We start from the raw sequence: 25235 nt of genomic DNA, 5'->3' as shown, positions 1-25235 counted from the left end.
GCTGAGAACAGAAATTATGCTGTCAGATGGCAAAAAAAAGAAAAGAAAAGAGGATTATTCCAACCTTAAAGCCACACAAGGGGGGAAAACTGCATGTCACGGTTTTCTTTAATGTGGATGGACACACCTATTCTTTATCTTTGGTCTTTTATTTGCTGAAATATTACAAGGAGTTATATTCCTGCCTCTGAATTGACAAATGTCAAATATACAGAGAAAATGCCTCATGTATTTATCTCAACTATCTCAACTCTCAATTATTGCCAAACATTTAGTATAAACCCTGTTCATCTTTCAGAGCACATGCGAGGCAACGTGACATCATGACTTTGCGTAAACCTACAAGTCCACTTTCTAAAACCAAGTGGCGTGTTATCTGTACGCATTTTGAGCTATCCACGTGTATGTCTACGCCGTATACGGCGGACGGGTTGGGTTTAGGAAAAGAAGAACGGGACGGTTGGGTTTAGGAAATGTGACACGCGGGACACGATCCCCGGTCTCCTGGGTGAAAGTCCTGTGTTGTTTGACCCATCCTCCCCCCCCGACCATCCTCCCTACGCGGATTTTCGGGCTTTCATACTACTCGCTACGGCGTCAATTGACACGCAATCGCAAGGTAATGTAAGTCAATGGAGGCCAAACACCGTTGATAAACACGCTAAAAAGCGATTATGCGTCTTGATAACACGCCAAATGGCATACGTGTTGGCAGTGTCATACATACACCAAGTCTGCATGAGGTGTGAACTCCATTTGAATCTCCATCTCTTATACAAACAGCGTAACAACTAACTTGACAATATATGAATATTCCTAGCCATAAATGCTCGTAAAAGATGAATTTTCACAGGAAAGTATCTTTTAAAGTATGTGTTTAAAGTATGGATGTTTCTTCTGTGTTCACGACACAGGGAGACCCCGGACCCGCCGGTTTGCAAGGTCCACTCGGCCCTCCGGGACCCAGAGGCTATGAGGTAATGTAGGAAGAAATCTTTGTATTTCATATATATATTTATATATGTGTTTTTTTCATTTCTGTTGATTGACCAATTGAACCATTAAAGATGTTGAAGTGAATGATAGTCCAACAGTGTTTGTTTTGTGGGGTTGTTTTTTCAGGGTCGTCCAGGTCCCCCAGGACCTCCCGGACCAAAGGTGAGTCCAAACATTCAGGAGTCAATATTAAAAAACGGATTTTTATGAAGACGGGATGACCATAAATTCTCTCTAAATTAATCCTCTTTGGCATTTTTGCATTCCGGTTGACGGGTACGTAACTGAGAGCTCATTGTTTTCTTTCTTTCTCCAACAGGGGAACATGGGATTGAACTTCCAAGGACCCAAAGGAGAGAAGGTATTTACTACTGTGTAAAAGCTTGACTGGCATCTTCTGCGACACTTTGCCTGCGTAGGTCTGCGTAGGTCTGCGTAGGTCTGCGTAGGTCTGCGTAGGTCTGTGGGGTCTACTGCGCTCCTCATGTGAAGGACAACGCTCGGCGAGTAAACGCCAGGCGATCAATGTGCGGTAACCATGGTGGACTCTGTGCACTACTGTATCACTGCCGTACCCTGGAAATCCAGAGTTCTCGCGAGAGCACAATTAGAATTTGCTCAGAGAGTCATTTTGGCATTCAGTAATAATGCTCATTAACTATGCCCTTGTAGCCGAGCTGCACCAATCACATCGGTGCATCTGATATAGGCGGGCCAGAGGCGAGCTGAACATATGACGTCGGCGCTGCGACGTCAAAATCGTTAGTAAACATGGCTACGGATGAAAACCAGTTGTTTGAAACGGCTTCGGCCGCTACAATGAACGCGTTAGACTTGGCTTTTTATCTAAAAGATGAACAGAAGATGGCGCACAAATCGTTCCTTTTGCAAGAAGGACGTTTTTGCTGTTTTGCCGACCGGATACGGCAAGAGTTTAATCTACCAGTTAGCTCCGCCGGTAGCTAAGCGATACGTCAACCCGTGTATTGTTGTGATTGGTCGTAGTGTTATCCAATTGCGTGCAGTGAGATTTTCAAATGCATGCTTGGTGCCACCCCTCGAATTGGGCCATTTTCATTACTCAATGCCAGACCCTTAATCATTCGGATTTAGGTCTGGATTTCCAGGCTAGTACAACTGAATGAGATTATCTGACCGTGGTATCCTATATCTCTAATCCCAGGTCGATTTATAACAAATGGTGGTAATACTAGTCTTTCCTAACCACGGACTGTTAGTGTTGATAGCTAAAGTTAGCTAAATTAGCATACTCATAATTACTGACGTTACCCGATAAATTCAGTCTTGTGCCGATGGTCTGACAAGCAAAAGCAAAATGTCCTGATAACTGTCTAGAAAAACAGTTTTTTATATTTTAGGGAACTCACAAACAGCAAGAGTCGATCTCTTGTCCATAGATTTGCGCTGCGCGTCGCTCGCGTAGGGAACAGTTCAAGACAATTCATCTCTTTCAGCGGGCGGCGTGCGTGTTGGATGAGCACGAACGCGACAGTGTCACGGGATAGCGCCGGCTTGTCGTGTCACCTGTCAAACTGCCCGCACCCGCCTCCATGCCTGCTCGCCTATCATTGAAAGTGGATTATAAGACGCGACAATCAAATGAAAAGCCCATAAGAAGTTTAAAACTTAACCCTTAATCGTGTGTGTGTGTGTGTGTGTGTGTGTGTGTGTGTGTGTGTGTGTGTGTGTGCGTGTGTGTGTGTGTGTGCGCGTGTGCGTTAATGCGTGTGCGTGTGCGTGCGTGTGTGTGTGTGTGTGTGTGTGCGTGCGTGCGTGTGTGAACACAGGGTGATACAGGTTTGCCAGGACCTCCTGGTCCTCCCGGGCAAGTTGGAGAACAGAAGAGGCCGCCTGAGACAGAGATTCAGAGAGGAGACAAGGTAACACTGCCAGCCCAGCACTGAGAGGGACACCAACAGTGTTGGGCAAGTTACTTCCAAAATGTAATACATTAGAGATTACTAGTTACTGTCATTTGAGAGTAATTAGTGATGTTACAATATTACTGTCTCTGAATTGTAATGCTTTACACTACCTTTTGAGTTACCTTCACCAAAACAACGGCAGACGTATGACTTGGCAGGTAGCTTGTGAATTTCCCTACGGGATCGATAAAGTCTCCTCTTTATCCAGTTGAATACATTATGATTTATTTATTCATATTCATAATATGTTGTATTATATGAATCTGAATCTGCAAACCAAGCTATAAATTAAAATAGTGAAGTCAAAACATAGGCCTACAATTGCCTAGTGAGTATAAAGTAAGAAAAATTGAAAACGCTCAATTAAAAGTAGGCTACCTTACAATTGTATTGAAGTACGGTATAGTTACTTTCTACCGCTGATTAGAACTAATGCTAATATGTTTACATGTAGCAAGCCTAAACGTTAATCCCCGACATGTTTGTATCTGTCAGTTGCTCAATTCAATTTTATTTATAGTATCAAATCATAACAAGACTTATCTCGAGACACTTTACAGATAGAGTAGGTCTAGACCACACTCTATAATTTATAAAGTCCCAACAATTCTAGTAATTCCCCCAAGAGCAAGCAGTTAGTGGAAGAAACTGACACGCTGCTGTCTGCGCTGACGTACCGTTCCCTGTCGGGACACAGAGGTTGTCCGTACCGTCAAGTTAAATAGTTGTAATGGACTTTAAATAGGCTAACCAACGCCCAAACTAACCTGATTTACATGAGAAAATGTGAACTAATGTAAAGCGCAAGAACTATTTCCATCAGGGTTCAGGCCAAAACAATAAATAATCAATCCATGGCTCATATTACCACATTTCTGCGTCTGTCCTGTAGAAACTGCTGGATGCTGCAACCTCCACTTCAGCCACTTGATGGCAGCAGACCATTTCTACACCTGTTGCTCCGTACAGCAACTCAGTATATTTACAGAACAGTTAGACACTTTTTAGATATTTCGTTACTTTGTTTTGCCCATATTGTGAGTGTTGGACGATGCATGAAGGGTATAAATTCAAAAACAGCGCTGGAATGAGTTAGAGTACTATGTCGTTTTTTGGAACGTTTTCTTAATCAGGTGCATTCCTGTATTGATATTATTTCACGTTGTGGTATTATATCACAAAAGATCTGATGCCAATGCCCAGCACTGTACTTACAAATCTCTAATGAGCAGTTTGTATTGTAGTTAAAACCTGCTTTGTAGGTTCCATCAGCAACCGGTAAAGCTCAGATACCCGCCATCGGAGGGCATTTTCAATCAGTCAATTAGTTTGGTTGAAACTCTAAATGTTTTCTCTGTAGGGTGATCCAGGTCTTCCAGGTTCCCCAGGCGACACCGGCTATCCAGGACCTCCTGTAAGTATCTATTCCCTATCTGTGAACATCGTAATGTTGTTGAAAGAGCTCCGCATCATCGAGAGATCAAAGTTGACTGTTGAGATACAGAAAAAAGCCCTGAACTGTTTTGAACAGCCATGTTGTTGTTGTTGTTGTTGTTGTTGTTGTAGGGTCCTGCGGGTGGCCAGAAAGGAGACAAGGGAGAACCAGGAGAACCAGGCAAACGAGTAAGGACAGTTCACACATAAACCGATAAATAAATGTACTACTTTCCCATAACTTTTACCATCACCTAACCCTTTTTTCTTCTATTCTAAAGACCTCAGTTTGCTTCAAAGTACTTTATTGAATCATCTAAAAACAATTTCTTTTCTGGGGCGCCTGGGTAGCTCACCTGGTAGAGCATATGCCTCATGTACAGCGGCTCAGTCCTTGCCGCAGCGGCTGCAGGGTCAATTCCGATCTGCGGCCCTTTGCTGCGTGTCGTTCCCCTCTCTCTCTCCCCTTTCATGTCTAAGCTGTCCTATCAAATGAAGGCCTAAAATGCCACAAAAAAAAAAAAAACTGTTTATTTTCTAACATTGGAATTAGTGGAGTGGAATTACTGTTGGCGTCCAAAAGCTTTTAGTAACTTTTCTGGATGCAACTCCATGAATTCCTTCATAGAGTGACTGTCTGAAACTGTGCGCCGTTATCCCAATTTGTACAATTTGTCGCATTGAATCTTGACAAAGACACCCAAAAGTGTTGGGATGCAGCCTCGACGGAGCTACAATGGCGGGCTGTTTTTGTTTCACTTCATTGGAAGCACACCAAGGCCTTAACAGAAACCCTAAAACCCTAAAGTCCTAACATTTAAACAGCTTTTTGAAGTAACGAGGATGGGCAAAGTTGTCCCCACTTTTCAAAAAATATCCTCACTTCAACTTCAAAATATAGACGCAAAAGACGACACACACATCTTAATGCTTGATTGTTTTTTTTTTTTTTAAAAGAACGTAATTGTCCTCTGAACCTCAAACCCTGATCACTGTTTTCTTCTACCTGCAGGGCAAACCGGGCAAAGATGGCGACCCCGGTACTCCAGGCTACCCCGTGAGTGCTGCCAACAAACTAGACTAATTCGTAATCTTTTTTTTTTTTGATAAAAATCTCTTGTGTCTAACGTTCTTTTCTCCCTTTTTTTTTTCCTTTGTTCACCATCAGGGGTCCAAAGGAGAATCGGGCTCGCCAGGTCCTCCAGGCAGGGATGGAGAGAGAGTGGGTTTTCTACACCTTTTAAAAAAAAAAACTATATTCAGCAAGTCATTAGGTGATTGTTTTGATAACTTGCCCCTGTCCCGCTCTTTTTGTATTTATTTTTTTAGGGACTGAAAGGTGATCGAGGATTCCAAGGCCCACCAGGAGTGGTGTGTATTCTACATTTAACAACTCTTGACTCAGGATCCACTTATAGCTTTTCTTCCGCATCTATCAGCTATCTGCCAAGTTTCCTTGGGGATGTTTATCTCCGCTCTGCACGTACTCTGGAGCAAGGCCGTGACAGTAGCAGACGGTGGACAACACTAATTCAATCAGGAGAGACTTCGTTACAGATATGCAAAGATTTATTGTATGAATGCAGCATAAAAAACATGTACAGTCTTTGGAGAATAGACTCCATCCATTATGAAATGATATATATTTTTAGGGGGTTAGAAAGCCAGAATCTGATCCCCTGATGGAGTCTAGACACTGATGGTGGTGGTGTGAGGAACCCGAATACCGGGCCGAGGAGCCGATGGCAGTCTTGCCTGAGGAGGAACCAGGAGCCGTGCAGGATGAAGACTGGAGGAGCAAGGGGAGGAGGAGGGATGTGCTCTTAGCCTGAAATGACAACTGAGCAGCAATGAGAGACAGGTTTAAAATAGGGATGTCATGCTGTGATTGGCTCATGAAATGCGAGGCCGCTTCCGATTGGTTAGATAAAAGTGAGTGCCTCTAACAGATGTTCAGATTTAGCGTAGAAAGAATGTGATTAAGTTTAAAAGTCTTCCTGCAAGAATTTACGCTGAGCTCCATTAGAATAAAACTCTACTTGGCAATTCAAATATGAAGTTAATAAGTTAATAAAGGAATGAAAATACTCCCTAGTCCAGGAGTGTCAAACTCAACTTCACCAGAAGAAGGGCCACGCTGGGAAATGAGAATCCCATCAAGGGCCACACAGTGTAGTATGTTGACGTGCTTTAATTTAATCGAAAATAGAGCTGGGCAATATGGAGAAAATCAAATATCGCGCTATTTTTTGACCAAATATGTCGATGTCGATATTGCGACGATATTGTAGGGTTGACTATTGGTGCTTTCACAAAACATTAACGCAATGACAGTTCTGATAAATAATCACTAATAATGTGGATACAATGACTAAGAGGGTAAAGGCAAATAATAGAACAGCTTGAACAGTCTGGTAAGTTCTGAACAGTACATCACTTTACTGTAATGCAGCCTTTAAAACCAGAAACAGACAACTCTTGATATTACGATATCCAAAATTTAAGACGATATCTAGCCTCATATATCGATTTCGATATATCAATATATTGCCCAGTCCTAATCGAAAAAGTCAAATATTTTTGACTGTATTATTGCATGTGTCATAAAGTCTCCTCCCTTACAGTTTGGTCGACCATAATGCCCTAAAAAAAGTCCTCAGCCATTATAGAAAAAAAGCGACAAAAACGTTGAAAAAAGCACAGAAAAATGTCCCAAAAAAGCTACGAAAAACGCCAGAAAAGAACAACAAAACTGTCAGAGAAAAGCGCCAAAAACAATTTGTTTGACATGTGTCCTGATCTAATTAGGTAAGTGGCTTCTCAGTGCACTACACCTTTCTGACCACTAGATGGGGACATTTCTCTCCATCAAGCTTTTCTTTTCGTCTCTTTTATATTACAATTTATTTATTAAGAAAAAATATGTTTTTCTAGCATCTGGTGTGAATGTGTCCAATGACGAACCAAACGTTACTTTGTAATTGAAAACTGAGCCAAGAAAAGTGGAAAAGAACAAAAAAAGAAAGATAAATGGTGCTTCTGACCATGAGGTGGTGATATCTGCGTCCGTCTCCTTGATTTAATAAGATTTCTCTCTATATACTTAAAGATTGATGTTGTATATTAACAGTGTGACTTTATTTCTTTCTTTCTTTCTTTCTTTCTTTCTTAATAAAATAAACAAATAACGTCTTAGTTGAATAAAAAAATAAATAAAAAAGAGCCTGCGTGAGTCTCTTCTGAATGTGCTTTCTGCCTGGTCGTGCCCCCAGGTGATTGGCGGGCAGACAGAGGGTCAGGTCGGCCCTAAAGGCGAGCCAGGGTTCCCCGGATCTCCGGGAGTCAAGGGAGAAAGAGGACTACCAGGTAAATGTGCTCACACAGACACAAAACATAAATACACAAATATAACATAGATACAAAGATTGTTTCAGTAACGCCGAAAACACTAGCTTCCACGCTCCAACTACAAAACCAAAGGCGATCGTGCCTTTGCCATTGTTAGCTCCAACTCTCCGGAATCTTCTCCCCTCTGTCTGTTAGGTCTGCTGGATCTCTTGACTGTTTTAAGCGTCTTTTAAAAAGCCACCTTTACACTTTAGCCTTTGTGTAAAGTGCTGCACCCCAATTATGCTGTATTCTTAAGTTAATTTGTATTTTGTAATTGTGTGTGTGTGTGTGTGTGTGTGTGTGTGTGTGTGTGTGTGTGTGTGTGTGTGTGTGTGAAGCACTTTGTCACGGTGTGTGTTTTTAAAAGAGCTATATAAATAAAGTGTTACTTACTTACTTACGTATTTACTTACTAGCTAAAGAACAAATGCCAATAGTTACCGTTGCGGATTGGTTAAACTGATGATGAGAAACCGGTGTGCAGTTATATTACAAAACAATATATATAACTTCTCAATAAATTTTTCTGGGAAGAGTAGCAGGCTGACTAATAATAATAATAGTAATACATTTATTTTATATATTGCTTTAAAAGGTAATCAAAGGCACTTTACAAAGTAAAAACAAAGAAAACAATAGCGAGATCAGTATAAAAACACCAATAACAACTAGAGATAAATATTAAAAAGGGTGCAGCAAAACAGCGTAGTTTAGAAACAAGGATAGAAACAAATGGAAACAGCTAAGTTGGTTACAGGTTAAAAAAAAACAACTAGTTAGCTTAAGTTAGCTAGTTAGCTATCTTAACGAAAACATTCCCTAAAACTAAAGAGAGCGCATTAAAGTAGCTGCCAAACTTGTCTCCTAAATGGACGTGGCCTCATTTGAAAGTGTAGTGAACGTCATGTGGATGGATGAAAAGTCTTTAATGTTTTCATATTTTCTTTTGCTAACATATATATTTAGCATTTTCTGTGGCGTTTGCATGGAAGTAAATCTCTTTCATCGGATTTCGAAATTAAAATGGCCACTGAATTTCTAGCACTGAATATTTATGCATTGAAATTATGTATCTGAATTTTTTTGCCTCTGAATTTTATATAATATTATTGTTTTTTTTTTTATTCTGTGGCTCTGCCCACTGAGGTTTAAAAGAGCAAAAGGAGATTTCTAATCAAATGTCTCCAAAACATTTTTGGTTCTTGTGTTTTGTTGTTTGTTTGTTTGTAGAACTCAAATAGGTAAATGCCAAAATAAACTAACTGGCAAATGAATCAAAAATGTATGTCAAAGTTAGTTTTCGCTCTAAATAATTGAGTTTTTAACTGGTTCTGGTCCTGTCTCCTTCAGGTTTGTCAGGACCTCCAGGATCTCCGGGACTTCCAGCTACCGGTGGTGGTGGTCTGCCTGGATCCCCAGGCTTCCCCGGAGAGAGAGGTCAGAAGGGGGACTCTGGCAGTCCAGGTCTGTCTTTGCCAGGTCCCCCAGGGCGTTCGGGTTCTCCTGGTGTCCAGGGGTTACCGGGGCCCCCCGGGCCTCCAGGCGTTTCCACAGGAGGACAAAACTGCATTCCAGGAGAGCCCGGGCGTCCCGGCGTGCAGGGAGAGACGGGTTACCCAGGAGAGTCGGGCCAGAAAGGTGAGAGAATACAGGGATGCTGGTGTTCATCCAAAACACTGTGAGCAAGATGTGATGGCTTAATATACAGTATGGGTGCTTTCACATCTGTAGTTCACAAGTCACATGACAACATTCACATCATTGGCCAGATGAGTATTTAAACATATTTCCTAAACTGCTCTGCAATTGGTCAGAACAATATCTTTAGTGCGTAACTTTTTGATTTTAATAAATGTCCGTTACATTCAGGCCATTGCCAAATGAGTTGCTACAAAGCTAATTAAGACTATCAGCGCCACACAACTCTCTCTGGGTTTCTCAGTATGGCTATGTTCAGAAGATTGTGGCGTCCTGAGTTTCCCTCCCTTGCGATTTGCCCTGTCTCTATTGATGATGCAACTCATTTCTGTGGTGGTATGAATTTTTTAGCCTTAATGGATCGTCCAACGCTCGCTACGGTAAAAAGATGGCTTAATATAAAGATGTAAATGTTTGGTTTAATAGCTAATGCCTACCATCCTACAAAAGATTGAAGTCTGACACCATGTCACATCTTAAGGCAATCTGTCATAATATCCCTGAGTTTTTAGTCTCCGACTAGAAGATTTTACTACCAAGACTTCAAACTTACGAATATATCCAATACGTTTGATTTTGTCGGAACATCTAGACGGAAAAAAGACTGACTTCAGACAGCTCGGACTGAGTTTAATGACCACCTTACACCAAACGATTGAGATGACGGGAGAGCGCCTGACTCTCGTGATTTCATTCCGATATTGGAAATTTGTCCGCAACAGTGGAATCGCTTTAAAAGTTGTCATAAGATAATAATAAAATATGAAGAAGTGGATTCCAGGGTTTTCCCTAACGTTATATACACTTTATAACACGTTTTGGGCAGCACCTAAGGCAAATAAATGTAAAATTAATGCGAGCATCAAAACTGACTAAAAGACTTTTCTCAAATCTAATGATTGTAGTTCACCCAGTGAACTTCTTTAGCAAGTTTTGTCTTTAAGCTTTTTGAGTGTTATTTATTCATTATCTGCTCTAGCTTTGCCAACATTTTAGACACAAATGTGATGATAATACTGGTCCAATATAATGTGAATTTCTTTTTTTATTATTGAAAAACATCACATTTTATTTAGGAATGACCTCTAACCCCCACTGCAGGGCATAGCAGGGCACTGCAAGGCAAAGCAAGGCCCTGCAGGGCATAAGAGGGCACTGCAGGGCATAGCAGGGCACTGCGGGGCACTGCGGGGCATAGCAAGGTGCAGCATGGCACTGCAGGCCGTAGGAGGGCATAGCAGAGCGTAGCAGGGCATAGCAGGGCACTGCAGAGCAAAGCAAGGCCCTGCAGGACATAGCAGGGTGTAGCAGGGCAAAGCAAGGTCCTACAGGGCATAGCAGGGCGTAACAGTGCAAAGCAAGGCCCTACAGGGCATAGCAGGGCGTAGCAGGGCATAGCAGGGCGCAGCAGGGCAAAGCAAGGCGTAGCAGGGCAAAGCAAGGCCCTACAGGGCATAGCAGGGCAAAGCAAGGCCCTGCAGGGCATAGCAGGACAAAGCAAGGCCCTGCAGGGTGTAGCAGGGAACTGCAGGGCATAGCAGAGCATAGCAGGGCACTGAATGGCATAGAAGGGCGTAGCAGGGCACTGCAGGGCATAGCAGAGCATAGCTGGGCACCGGCAAGAAAACATGGACACCGACTCAGTGATCTGTTGTCGTTTCAGGTGAGAAGGGCGACAACTGTGTGAACTGCTTTGGCGGCACCACCGGCATCCCAGGACCCCCCGGACCTGCTGGACAGCCCGGATTCCCTGGTAACACCTTCCTACTTACAGTAACAGATTCCCCATCAGACAGAGCTTTGTGTAGAAATCTTTGGAGGTTTATGAGTAGGTTTTATGAAAGAGCCGCCCAGTTCGCACTGTAGCGGTCTTTAATCGTTTCTCACGTTGAGCAGTGTAAATCTAATCTAATATATCATCTTTATGACTGTATTTGTAATTCCTTCCCTCTCCTCCGTCAGGATCTCCTGGCTCCCCGGGTATGAAAGGAGACCGAGGATTTTCAGGAATACCTGGTGCCGTTGGACCGCCTGTTAGTACTTTTTACTTTCCTAAAACGGCACATATCCTCTCAACACAATTATTGGGGATCTGGGGAATGAAAATATTACTCTAAAGATATTCTTTGAGCTTTAAATTAAGGCCATAATACCTTTTTGTCATTACCTCACATTAGTGGTTGGTATGATATAAAGCTTATATTACATCTTGTGCTGTGTTCCACTACAGGGTTTTCCACCAGCATTATAAAGTTTAGGTGCAGCACCCGAGCCGTTTTGGGCAGCACCTAAGCCGAATTAATGTAACCGAAAGATCAGATCTAATGATTGTAATCAGACTTCTTTAGCTTTACGTTCTGCCTTGAAGCTTTTTGAGTGTTATTTATTTATTATCTGCTCTAGCTTTTCCAATGTTTCAGACACAGATATTGGAAATAGTAACGGTCCAAAATGTGGGGGGAAAAAAGACACAAAACTAACACAAAGAAACACAAACAAACTACAAAGAGACGCCAAATGACCAGAGAGACAAACCAACCCCAAAGAAAACAAAAATGACCAAAAAGAGACACATTCCCACAAGAAATGTATAGGCAATTCTTTTTTTAAATTGAAAAACGTCACTTTTTCTTCAAATACGCGCACCTAAGTCTTCCACAAACCGAGGGAAAACACTGCACTACATGGTACAGCTCTGCTCGATGCGACTCGCTTTCTTTCTTTCTTTCTTTCTTTCTTTAAGTTTTCCTCTGCGAATAGTACCCCCTCTTACAGGTCTCCCAAAAAAAATCAGACAGCTGTTTCAGAACGCTGCTGCCCGAGTCCTCACTAAGACCGAGAACGTGGATCACATCCCTCCAGTTCTGAAGTCTTTACTCTGGCTTCCTGTCCCTCAAAGAATTGTTTTCTAAATACTTCTGTTGGTTTATAAAGCGCTGAACAGTTTATGTCTGATCTGCTGCTACACAGTTTTGCGTGCTGCCATTTTTTAAAGATTGCTTTTTTTTTTTTGCATTTCGGCCTTTAATTGATAGGACAGTTGTAAACGTAAAAGGGGGGAGAGTGAGGGGGAAGACATGCAGCAAAGGGCAGGACAGGTAAGAACCGCGGGCCGCTGCGGTTAGGACTGAGCCTTGGTACATGGGGCGCACGCTCTACCATGTGAGCTAACAGGGCGCCCCTGTGCGGCCGCTTTTGATAGTAGCTTGTAAGGCTGAGCAATTTTATCGATTCTGCGATATAAATCGATATTTTTTACCCCAAGAAAGTATCGATTTTTAAGCCGCGAGTATCGATACATAAGTCCCATTCAAATCCCCCGTGTTTACCCCCGTTCACGTTGCAGGAAGAGCGATTTGGTCAGCCAGCCGCTAGTGTCGCTGTAGAGCAGCCAACGTCAACTGGCGTCCCGCCGCCAAAGCTTTTAGTCTGGCCCGCAGAATAATCATGAATTCACAAAAGGTAAAGAGGAAAAAATGTGTTCTGTTATTTATCATTTCAAGCATTTAGAGCAAAAACCCAGCCCCCTGTATTTACATCTCTATTCACATGCCGGGATTCTGTACAGCGATGCCCGAGCTCCACACACACAGCTGAGCCGAGGTGTGTGTGTGTGTGTGTGTGTGTGTGTGTGTGTGTGTGTGTGTGTGTGTGTGTGTGTGTGTGTGTGTGTGTGTGTGTGTGTGTGTGTGTGTGTGTGTGTGTGTGTGTGTGTGTGTGTGTGTGTTTTAAAGGTTAAAACACGCAGCACCTGACTGGGAACGAAACAGAGTTACCAACGGCCGCTGGGGCAGATGAACTCACGCTAGTCTCTTTTCTATAAATAGGCTACAATTAAATCTTCGTGAGTAGAAAGTCAATACTTATCAATGCACTCACCTGTGTAGACCGGCATAAACATGTAGAAAGCGATATTTCAATCTGCTCAGTCCACCGCGCTGTTTTACGCAAACACAGCTCTAGTCGGCAAATAGCGGATTTTTACAAACGAGCTAAAACAAAAGCTTTTTAGTCTAACTGTTTATCTTAGGTTGCCGGGAATCTGGAAATTTTGACAAATTCTTGTAAACCTCACTGCTGGCTGAACAAACCAAACTCTCCGCTAGAGCGGACAATCTGGAGCTACTTAATATGCACGTGAATGACGCGATCGTTATGTTCGAGTGATGATGATGATGCTGGTTGTATTATTTTGCAACAACATCGTTTCATTGCAAATGAGGCATACATGACGAGTGCATAGCCTGCTTATCAGTCCATTCATCATTAAAGCTGGGCTTTTTTCACGTCAACTTTTCGCTTCAGCCTCTTTGACAGTGACATGTTTACCTGACAACAGCCTTTCTTTCTGCAAGCATTTTCCACCAATCAGAATGCTGCATACTACAATAATTTTTCCATAATCACAGACTTTAACCATCGCTCCATAACCATCTAGTTCAAGAGCCAGTTATCATTATGGAGTGTCCATGTTTTTTAGGAGTGTTAAAAAACAAAACAAATGTAGCATTAATTCAGTAAGAAAGTGAAAATATCGAACAAGAATAGGCGTATTAGGTATAAATTCATTTTATTTTCTTTATTTGAAAGTCCTGCCGCCAGAGTGCTTAGAATAATTCTGAAAAAAATGTAGTTGTTGATCCCTGCTGTAGACTCTCTGTCCAGTCAGAGACATATATTGTGTAATTGATGTTTTCAGTTCAATTAATTAAATCCAAGTAAATGGAACACTCACAAGATGTCACCAAAATCACTCTGTCCCCTTTAAATCTTTCAGAAAATGATGTAAGTGTATTGAATTATATCGAATCGTATCGTTGGCTGAATATCGTGATATATATATCGTATCGTGAGCTGAATATTGTGTATCGTATCATGAGATTAGTGTATCGCTACAGCCCTAGTAGCTTGGCTGTTTTAAAAATCGTTTGGGTTTGTGCAAGATGTCCCGTGCCACGCTAGTGACGGTTTGCTCTGACCAATCAGTGGTCTGCAGTGTTTTAACTCCACCTTCTACAATCGGCTCAGCTCTCTTGGAACCTCGACCGAGGTGCTACAAACAAAAGTACCAGGTAGTCTCCACAATCCACAACTTTTGCTAAAAGAAAACCAAACAAGTCGCAAGTTGAGTCGCGCCATACCATGCAGTGGAAGCATTACATGCCTGGCCGCGAGTCTGAGTTTGATCTTACGGCGAATAACAAAAATCTAAATCTACCAACTACATTTTCTTCTTTGCTCTCTGTCCTTTCCTCTCCAGGGTCCCTCTGGTCCTCAAGGTTCTCCAGGGTTCCCCGGAGAGAAGGGAGACCCGGGCGAAGCCATCACAGTCAGCGGCGTGCGGGGAGAGAAGGGGGACACCGGCTTCCCAGGATCCCCCGGTCTCCCCGGTCTGGACGGTCGGCCCGGTCGCGATGGACAGCCTGGAGCTCCGGGACCCAAAGGAACTCCTGTAGGTGGCGCTCGCTCTGTCATTTAGATCCATCCATTCGTCCCACGGTCCACTTCATAACTTCATATGTGCTCGACAGGGCTCTCTGCTGGTGAAAGGAGAACGAGGCACCCCCGGTGAGCCAGGCTCCCCAGGTATTCCAGGAGACAGGGGTCCTCCAGGGAGCCCTGGCTACGGACCACCGGGACCTAACGGAGACAAAGGTAGCCAGGGCGTCTCGGGAAGACCTGGAGGTCCCGGCGCACCCGGTAAGAAGACAATTTCTTTATTGATTTTTTTTTTTTTTGCACTCACAAGTAGTACATTACAACTTTTGTTTAACAAGTCCCAACCCACAACCCTTGACCCAACCCACAACAAAGTTTTTCTCTCAACATCTGTTACACTAAAAGACCTAAAAAAACAAACAAGGAAAACAAAAAGCCAATTTTATGACAGTATCACATGTACAGAACAATGGCACCTCCAGCAAAGCCATCATATGCATACCCCAGGCTCGACTGCGTTGCGTTCCGGGCGCGCGGCGGCCCTCGTGAGCAATCACGGCCATTCAATTCAATGTTTGATCTTCCACTTCCACGGCGCGTCCCAGAAGCGTGGGTGAAGCGGTTCTCCGCTTGACTAAAGATACGCGCCAGGTCTATTTTCACGCGAGTCGCGGGGCGTTCAGACAGCCGGGCAGGAAAAGAAACCGCGAGACTATCCAGTCAGTTTACCAAAAGACCCCCAACCACAAAACGTTCCTACTTCATTACATATTTCGCGGTTCACATCCAGTGCAACAACTTTCTGCCCAGGAGTATTAATCGTTCTTCAACCTGCGGTAGAGCTGAATAAAAATCAAATCAATATCACAGTGGTGTAATATTACTCTTGTTATATTACTCTTGTACCAGAACACTTCACCTTTTTATCTACTCACTGAAACCATCCATTTCACAGAAGACACTACATTTACATGCACTTAATATTCCGTTTCTCCCCTTATTCGAAAAGACGATATTCCGACTAAGCTGTTTACATGGCTAATGAAATTGAATATTCCACTAATATTCCCGTTCACATGTCGGCTGGTTGGTTTGTGTACAGTAACCATAGCAACGCACAGAGCTGACCGTAAGACCTAAACAGGCACGAGGCCATAAACTGTCACAAACTGCAGTAAAAACCCTGATTGAGACGCAGATGCCGAATGCGCTGTATACATGTCCAAAGTTCATGTCCAAAGAATGCTTCAAAAACCAGAATCATTTTAGGCCTTTATTATATAGTACAGCTGAAGATGTGAAAGGGGACAGAGAAAGGCAAAGGGCCGCAGGTTCGACTCCGACCTGCGGCCAGACTGAGCCTTTGTACATGGGGCGCACGCTCCACCAGGTGAACCACCCCGGGTGCCCCAATACTGGAATATCTTAATCTGAAAATGCTTAATTTGGGAAAAAGTCTTTATTCACGACATCCAAACAGAATATGCTGTTTACATGACATGTATCAATTTCAGTATATTGTCATATTCGGATTCATAGTGAAATATTGGTGTGCATGTAAACGTACTCTGTATTACTGTCCAGTAGGCTTTGTCTTTCCTGTCTCTCTCTCTCTCTCTCTCTCTCTCTCTCTCTCTCTCTCTCTCTCTCTCTCTCGATAAATGATTATAGAGATGCTTTAAACTCTCCTCACTGACCTTTTGCTGGTGTTTTCTCCCCCTGCAGGTACTAAAGGAGAACCGGGCCTGACGGTGGCTGATAAAGGCTCACCAGGACCCCGAGGACTGGATGGCGAGCCCGGACTGCCCGGCTCACCAGGTACACAGTTATTATTTTAAAGTAAAGGACTTTTTTTTTTTCACGCAGTGTTGACTCCAGGTAACTAAGGTGGCACATGTTTCTGCTGTCTGATTGGTTGGCAGGTAACCCAGGTCAGCCCGGCCAAAATGGTTTCCCTGGGTTACCAGGATCGAAGGGTGACCCTGGACTCCCAGGCATCGGACTCCCAGGACCCCCCGGAGCTAAAGGTAAAGACGCCAATGAACCCTTCCTCCCACATCCTTCTTCCTCCTCGTCTTCCTTTGCAGCTTCCTGTTGCTCTAGTCGCTATTTGTGAGCTTGTCTGCTCACAAATCCTCTGTTCATCCCCACCTTCTTCGTCCTCCCTCCCCCCTCACTCCCTCTCCATTTTTCTCCTCCAGGATTCCCAGGTATCGCCGGCCAGCCAGGAACTCCAGGAGCACCGGGCAGACCAGGAGTAGACGGACTCCCTGGCCAGCCTGGATTTCCTGGACCCAAGGTAGATAGATAAATAGATGGATGGATAAGGTACTTTATTAATACTAATGGGAAATTCACACATAGATGGATAGGTAGACAGACAGACAGACAGACAGACAGAGTATCGGATTTTTGAATTATCGAATTTGAATCCGATTGTACTTATACTGGCAAATGTCACCCTGTTTTCTTGTTATGGGATAATATTTATCACAAGGTAACTCGTATACTGTACATTGAATTAACCTGTGTGTGTGTGTGTGTGTGTGTGTGTGTGTGTGTGTGTGTGTGTGTGTGTGTGTGTGTGTGTGTGTGTGTGTGTGTGTGACAGGGCGAGCCTGGCTTTGGCCTCCCTGGCCCCCCAGGTTTACCAGGGGTACCTGGAGCTAAAGGTTTCACCGGACCAAAGGGAGATCCCGGTTTCCCCGGCGGCCCCGGCTCACCTGGTCGATCTGGATTTGATGGCTCTCCGGGAACTAAAGGTTTTTCGGCAGTTCTGTTAAGACCAGTTCAGACCAAAGATTCGCCACGAGACAAAACCGTTTTAGAAGGTCGCAGGGAAAAGTTTTCTGCGACCAGCTGCGACTCAGCTGGTCCAGTCTCCAGAGGCTGGTTTTAGAACGCGAGAGGACGTCCCCTGTTCCAACAGCCAATAGAGGAGTCCGCTGGTCAAGTCTGCTACCAACTATAGAAATAAAATGATCCATTATCCATTTTATTTCTATGTTACAAACTGTCAACTGGTAGAAATGGCAGATAGGCGGAGGCTCAACGAGGGCCCGCAAGCACGTACGGTGGAGTTAGCGATAGAACAAAGCCGTGAATCAGAGAAATAAAACGTTGTTTCTGCTGATTCATCACAAGTCCTGTATCTGTAGCAAGCATCTCACTACCACTAACGTTATCCACATTCATGTTTAGACGCAACAAGTGATATATCCAGCTACAAAAACAGCCTGAAAGTCGCAACTTAGAACGGAAGTACAAAGACTCGTTGCCTAGCCGAGCATTGCAAGTAGTTGCAAGTTTCCACTCGTCTCGCCGCAAATCTTTGGTCTGAACTGGGCTTTACTGATTTCGATGCTCGTCTTCCTGTCGACCATGAGGTTGTTATCCTTCCGGGTCAAAGTTGAAAGTGTCTTTTGAAAACTTTTTTTGGCACTTTCTTCGATGCTTTCTTCGATGCTTTTGTAAGTGTTTTCATGACTTTTTTTCAGCGCTTTCAAAAATTTTTTTTTATATCCATGGTCAATAAACCTAATGTATATGACATTATAGCTAATTTTTTTGTAAAAAAAAAAAAAAACAAGCAGAAACTATGAATTATTTTGAGTAATTGTTAAGATCAGAGGATGTCGAGTGCTTATATCAAAATTTAGTCAGGATCTTGTTTAAAAACCATTTAAACATTTTTTATTGTATTTTTTTATATATTGAATTAAACACCCAAAATGCAAAATGAAATGAAAATAATTATTGATTTTACCTGCAAAGAACGTACATCCATGGTGTTTTGGGAGCAATTTGGTTGACAGAAACCTATATCTCTGATATATAAAAAAAACACACAAATGTATACTCATACCGCAGTCACCCATCCACCCAAAACTCTTTAAAGCCAACAGTACACCGAGCTCACTCTCTCGTCCATCTCTGTCCAGGTGACGCTGGTATTCCCGGTCTACCCGGAGCTCGTGGCCCACCCGGACCTTCCATTGGTGGCACACCGGGGCAGCCAGGCCCCCCCGGACCCTCTGGACCAATGGGACCCCCAGGTGAGATACATAAGGCTGTATTTTCCTGCAGAAGCTTTTCTCAAAATTGTCATTGCGCTGATAGGAACCGACACGTGTACAGTACAGCTATTACTTGGTGCCAGGGATGTAACGATGCATCGCAAAGCGGTTAAAAATCAATATAAATGTGTACGATTAAAAGATAAAAAAATTAATCCAGATGCAATTTTTAAAGGGCCTAGGGCGTAATCTACTTTAGATTTCATTTGTTGGACTTCAAATGTCCTTAGTCTTCTTAGTTTATTTTATTTCTTTTATTTCTATTTATTTAGTTTTTTGATTTGGGCATTTGTACGGTTTGTTGAACCTAATTATTTAATTTAGTAATTAAAGATAAAATACAATTTCAGTGTCACTCGATAAGAGGACACATCTGTTAATATAAAATTAATATAAATAAAGGAATATTTTTCAGGCATTTGTCTGCAGCTCATTCCGTATAAAAATAAATCCTGAGAAAGTCGTATCATGAACCTAAGATCGCGAATCAAATCAAATTGGGAGTTTGGTGTATCGTTACATCCCTAATTGGTACATCAGATTTGTTGTGTTTTTCATTTTGTGTCGTATTTGTGTGTGTTTTTACAAGTTTACAATTTAGTAAATTATTAGTTTGTTTGGAAAGTCACCCAGGACTGTGCATGGCCACCCACTTGTCCGTGTTTTGAGCTTGTGAAGGTGTCTGGATGTCCGTTTGGTTCAGGGGTTCAAACTGTATGTTGCACACTTTCCACGTGAGCACCCCACCCAAAGCACCAGGCGGAGTGTCGATGGGTTTGTCTGGTTGGTTGAAAAACACAGTCACTCTTTTGGGTATGTCGGTGATCGCGGTGATTGAATATGTGTGTGTACGATGGAGGGAAACCGTACCGTGATCTGGGGAACTTTTCCCTCATATCTTCATCTTGTCTTTGCTTTCCTTCGAGTGCCACCTTTTTTGTTTTCCTTCTCTCACCCTTTCCTGGCTGCATCACCATCCTCCACCTTTTTGAGCAACCCACGTCAACGCCTCACCGTTTTTAACATCACTCGAGGCTCTTTCTTCACGAGCACACCGATCGTAAACTAACCTCACAGAGTTCCGGTTCACCACAATTAAACTTCACACCGCTCTTCCTTCGGATGTACACACACAAAAAAAACTCAAACTAACAAAAATCCAACAAAATGTTTGAATACTCTTCATTCAGAGTGTTCGACAACCGGCTTCATAATGAACTTTTTAACGCATTTAATGCATTATATACTTTGTTTTCCTCATCTCATCCTCGGCTTAATCCAACGCTCCGCCCCCTCTGCGCTTTGAAACACGCCCCTCCCTTACCTGCGACCCCTTTGATGCCAAGGCGAGAAAGGTATTGTAACCCAAAACTGGTGCTGCTTGATGGCCCGTTAATGGTGACACATATCACACGTGACAATGTATTTAATTAATTTAAAAGGGACAATGCACATCAATTGACATTTTTTGTTTACACGCAAAATGCAAATGTAAATTTTCATCTGTAGTCCCTTGGCAGGTCAGCACATCATCATAATACATTAATAAAAAAGAAAGATAGAAAGCAAATTAAGAAGAAGAAGAAGAATAGAAAAAAAGAGAGGGACAAGAAATAAGTAAATAAAAAAATTAATAATAAGTACAAAACAAAGAAGGGCAGTACCTAGGATGAGGTAAACCGGCTATTGATGATTACAGTTTTGATTGTTTTTAATCCATCTCTTGAGTGTGATTTTTAATAATAGATACCTGGTGCTTTCTCTGAGTTCAATAGGAAGGAAGTTCCAATTATTTGAATATGTTGTACTTTAAAGGTCCCATATCAGGCTAATTTTCAGGTTCACACTTGTATTTTGGGTTTCTACTAGAACGTGTTCACATGCTTCAATGTTTATTTTTTTATCATACTGTCTGTCTGAATATACCTGTATTCAACCTCTGTCTGGAACGCTCCGTTTTCGCACCTGTCTCTTTAAGAACCCCTCCTCAAAAAGCCCAGTCTGCTCTGATTGGTCAGCGTTTCCGGGTCTTCCTTGTTTAAAGGCACCGTTTGTGAATAAGGTTGCGGCTGGAACGGATACAGCTACAGCCGTAAGTGATGCAAAATCTCGCAAACATAATAGAAAGATATCATTTTCGAGTTTTAAGATTTTTATTTGCCATTTGGGCATACACCAAACAGTCCAGGCACATAGGAATTATTGTGCAGGCTCTTTGAGTAAAGTAAAAAGAGTTAAGGGCAAAGCACACCGACTAAAATAGAAAAAGATTATACAAGGTAAATAAATTAGAATAAAATAAGACCAAAAAACGTAGATACTGTACAAAAGAGTGCAAAAAAATATAATAAATTATGAATACCGTAACTGGAGGATACAACTGTAGGGGGATATTGCTATTTTTAATACTTTCTCCCAGGAAACGCGTGTTCGTTTTTCTCGGCAGCGTTTAAATCCAAACCACGATCCTTTTTCTAAACTTAACTAGTCGTTTTGGTGCCTGGACTGTAACAGGTTTCAGAGAATAGGCGGACCCAAATGCAGAGACAGCAGGGCAGTGGTGAGCTTGATGATTTAATAAAATAAAAAACCGCAATACAACAAAAAGGAGTCCCGAAGGCAGCAGGCAAAAACAGTTCCAAAACGCCAACGAAGCCAAAAGAACAGGAATCCCAAAAAAAAGACCCCGAGACAAAGGGGTAGACTCCACACAATAACACAATACAATGATCTGACAATAGTCAAAGACGACACAGACGAAATACACAAGGTAATGAGGTGAACGAAGGGACAGGTGACATGAGGGCTCAGGAACAGGTGAAACACATCAGGGTGGGGCAGACAATCACAAAGGCGGGAAAACACAAGGCAGGAAGTAAACCAAGACTTGACATGGGAGAAAAAAAGACTACAAATAAAACGGGAAACTGGAACACACACAACCATGACATAAACCTGACTGTCGTCGGCGCTTTTTCTCGGCTAAGCGCCGCGGCTGTATCCCTTCTAGCCACAACCCTGAATACGGCCCGTGTGCAATTCAGAATAAATGGATATCTCACTTTCTTACAATATGGGGCCTTTAAAATGCACAGTATTTGAGGTATTAAGACTTATTTTGTGTGAATACCTTTTTGGTTTTAATGATCCGCTGCTTTGTCTACTGCAAACACACACGATTGATTACATCTTGACTGCATTGGGCATATGTGTGTTAAGACCAGATTTAACTATTGTTGTTCCTATATTATTTAGTTGTGGGCTCATCACCGGGGGGGAATAACGCCCAGATTGCATTCAGTTTCTATATCCAGACAATATAATCTTGATATCATCATTGCAGGATGGAATGTCTTTGTAAACAACCCATGTAACTCCTAATATTATTTTACCTTTTGAATTTATTCTGTTGTTAAGATTTTGTGTTTCATTTTAGTTTTGTCTTCTTTTTTGTTCTCTTTCTTTTCAGTATTTTAGTTTCTTTCTATTTTAATTGGCGTATGCATTGGAGAGTGTCCAGATTGTTTTTTTTTTTTTTCTTTTCATCTCTCCATCACATCTTTTATTGATTATGTGTATATTAATCTGTGTAGTATTTGTTTATGTGTAAACTCAACTAAACTACATTAAACAGGATTCCCTGGATCAAACGGAGAGAAGGGAGACCCCGGCCCTCCAGGTCTAGATATTCCAGGTCTGCCAGGAGACAGAGGGAGTCCCGGTTTCCCAGGTTCCCCAGGACCAATTGGAACTCCAGGACCCCCTGGAGGACCTGGACGGGACGGCCTGCCTGGACTGCCAGGTAAAAACTACTGCTAACATGATTATTCTACGGTCATCGGGACTCAGTAGCCAACTGTAAATGCCACAGGCCTACTGGCTTTGTGATGATATAGACAGAAAACCTCAGTATCATCTTTAGTCATGGCTAATTGGCTAACCAAGTTTTGGTTAACTAGCAGTTAAAAAAAAACCGCTGTGGGTTGATGTCATTTCCTTAACCCTTGTGTTGTCTTCCTGTCGACCATGCTACTTTATGTTTTTTTGGGTCGACGTTTCAACATTTTGTTGTTATTTTTCTACACTTTTCTTGACGTTTTTGTCGATTTTATTCCAATTTATTAGTCACTTTTGTGGCGTTTGTTTTTTATTATTTTTTTGTCACTTTTTTGTTAAGTTTTTGTCACCTTTGGCGATGTTTTTGATGTTGTTTTTTGCCGATTTTTCTTTTTGGTCACTTTTTTCAGCGTTTAAAAAAAAATTATGTTTTTGTCCATTTTTTTCCCCTGCGTTTTTGTAGCTTTTTCCAACATTTGCCACTTTTTTCAACATTCTTTTGTCATAGTTCTAAAATATGGAAAGTTTTTGTAAACGGGTCAAATTTGACCCAAGAACAACAGGAGGGTTAAATCAATCAGAATTGTCTTGGGCGCCGCTAAGCTCCGGACGGTGGCCCTACAAAATAGTCTCAGGAAGGACCTTGTTTTGGTGGAACGTTTGCACCCCGCAAAAGAAAACACCACAATATTACACTACAATATTAAATACATGGTTAAACCTCATTAGCTCAGTATATCGCTGTGTGTACTTCGTCCACAGCAATCCCACGAATCGGTCACAAAACGTCCCAGTCAGAGAGGAAAACATATTCTTTGTAAATCTTTACAATCACTCCCCAAAAGAACCAAGCAGGCCTGACTTGTTGCACCATCCAAATTTTCTCCAAAACTTGCAAATTTTCAGCATGTAGCTTGCTAGCTCAAAGTTGTTGTTGTTTCCCTTAGACAACGGCAACACTTCGCCCGAAATATCCGGCGGCGATTATCTTGGAAATGAAGTGTCGTCGTTCCAGACTAAGATATGACCGACAGTATGACCGGTCATCGTAATTGAACATGTCATTTTTTTGTTCATTTTCTGCTCTAACTTCCCTCTCTCCTCTGTATCGTCCGACTGGCTGCAGGTCTTAAAGGAGACATGGGCCCCATGGGATCTCCAGGACCTTCTGGAGAATCAGGAAGAACAGGAGGACCTGGCGGTCCCGGACCTAAAGGTGTTCACTCATAACTCTTACATACAGCACACGTCACATACAGTGGGTCCCAAGTTATGTTCCCCACTTTGTATTATTTTATTTCTGTAGTATTTTTAATACAAGAAAATGGTAATGGAAAAAAGCTGACGCAAGTTTTTACTCACTTTTTAACATTTGTAAACACATGTTTAGGTTTTTAATTCCATGAGAAAGCATTTTAAAGGATACATTCATGATTCATTATTTAAGTAAATGTAGAGATGCAAAGATGAATCCATTAGTTGTCAACTATTGAATTAATCTACAACTATTTTGAAAATCGATTAATCGGTTTAAGACATTTTTTATGAAAAAAAAGTTAAAATTCTCTGGTTCCAGCTTGTTAAATGTGAATATTTTCTAGTTTCTTCTCCCCTCTGTGACAGTAAACTGAATATCTTTGAGTTGTGGACAAAACAAGACATTTGAGGATTTTAAAGACCAAACGACTAATCTGTTAATCCAGAGAACAATCGACAGATTAGTCAACCATGAAAATCATCGTTAGTTGCAGCCACAACTAAATGTATTGTTTTGTAATTTATGTTGTTGATATTAAAAAAAAGGAAACGTAAAAGCAGTTAATGAAAGCTTTTAAAGAGAATCAAGAAACAAAGTACTTCGCTGACGGCCGCTAAACTTCTCTGATTCTCCCGTTTCTTCTCTCCAGGTGAACCTGGATTCCCGGGCCGAGACGGTGGACCCGGCGGCCCCGGTGGTAAAGGAGAGAGAGGAGAACCCGGCCTCCAGGGACCCCCAGGAAGCAGCCAGGTGCCAGAGCAAATAAAGGGAGCCAAAGGAGAACCTGGACTATCAGGTACGGTCAAAAATATAGCTATTTTTTAAACGTTGATTTTCCGTTTCAAATCAATCTTCATTTGAATGATCCGGTATTGATTTATTAAGTTCCAGAGATCGATCTTTAAAGAGGCTCCAATGTCAGGCTAAATAACGCTCCAAAGTTAGACAAAATTTTGGCTAGGGGGAAAAAACTGGCATGGTCATTTTCAGAGATGTACAGCTGTATCTTCTATCAAAGGCGTATTTTACAGGGTGGGGTGGGGGGTTACAACCCCCCCTGGTCTTGCTTTGCCAGACCCTCCTCCAAAGCACGCTGAAGGAGGGTCTGGCTACTCCACACACGCATTCAGGGATGGGAGGAAAATGTGCTCTGGTTTATTG

General features: G+C 42.3%; 2 protein-coding genes and 1 long non-coding RNA gene across 6 annotated transcripts in view; 2 read left to right on the top strand and 1 right to left on the bottom strand.

Annotated features, from left to right (window-relative positions):
* LOC120573135 overlaps positions 1 to 25235 on the top strand; it is a 563511-nt gene that overhangs the window by 329423 nt on the left and 208853 nt on the right. The gene's annotated exons all lie outside the window — the stretch shown is intronic.
* The window catches only part of LOC120573092 (myosin heavy chain, fast skeletal muscle-like), a 697218-nt gene that overhangs the window by 496869 nt on the left and 175114 nt on the right, over positions 1 to 25235 (bottom strand). The window lies entirely within an intron of this gene.
* Positions 1 to 25235, top strand: part of col4a5 (collagen, type IV, alpha 5 (Alport syndrome)) — an 89873-nt gene that overhangs the window by 39319 nt on the left and 25319 nt on the right. For 2 of the 4 annotated variants that reach the window (XM_039822543.1, XM_039822541.1), the window contains exons 10-33: positions 915 to 977; positions 1123 to 1158; positions 1316 to 1357; positions 2805 to 2897; positions 4303 to 4356; positions 4509 to 4565; positions 5389 to 5433; positions 5545 to 5598; positions 5706 to 5747; positions 7649 to 7742; positions 9117 to 9404; positions 11128 to 11217; positions 11427 to 11497; positions 14725 to 14916; positions 14996 to 15164; positions 16629 to 16721; positions 16826 to 16930; positions 17105 to 17202; positions 17515 to 17665; positions 18845 to 18958; positions 20326 to 20334; positions 22614 to 22781; positions 23943 to 24032; positions 24724 to 24870. In XM_039822543.1, coding sequence (XP_039678477.1) covers positions 915 to 977; positions 1123 to 1158; positions 1316 to 1357; positions 2805 to 2897; positions 4303 to 4356; positions 4509 to 4565; positions 5389 to 5433; positions 5545 to 5598; positions 5706 to 5747; positions 7649 to 7742; positions 9117 to 9404; positions 11128 to 11217; positions 11427 to 11497; positions 14725 to 14916; positions 14996 to 15164; positions 16629 to 16721; positions 16826 to 16930; positions 17105 to 17202; positions 17515 to 17665; positions 18845 to 18958; positions 20326 to 20334; positions 22614 to 22781; positions 23943 to 24032; positions 24724 to 24870 — 2365 coding nt within the window. The remainder of the gene's footprint in view (positions 1 to 914; positions 978 to 1122; positions 1159 to 1315; positions 1358 to 2804; positions 2898 to 4302; positions 4357 to 4508; positions 4566 to 5388; positions 5434 to 5544; positions 5599 to 5705; positions 5748 to 7648; positions 7743 to 9116; positions 9405 to 11127; positions 11218 to 11426; positions 11498 to 14724; positions 14917 to 14995; positions 15165 to 16628; positions 16722 to 16825; positions 16931 to 17104; positions 17203 to 17514; positions 17666 to 18844; positions 18959 to 20325; positions 20335 to 22613; positions 22782 to 23942; positions 24033 to 24723; positions 24871 to 25235) is intronic. The other 2 variants (XM_039822544.1, XM_039822542.1) reach the window with 1 other exon arrangement.

This window comes from Perca fluviatilis, chromosome 14 (genome assembly GCF_010015445.1).
Source record: "Perca fluviatilis chromosome 14, GENO_Pfluv_1.0, whole genome shotgun sequence".
NCBI classification, from domain to species: Eukaryota; Metazoa; Chordata; class Actinopteri; order Perciformes; family Percidae; genus Perca; species Perca fluviatilis.
This window is presented reverse-complemented; position numbering and strand designations above follow the sequence as displayed.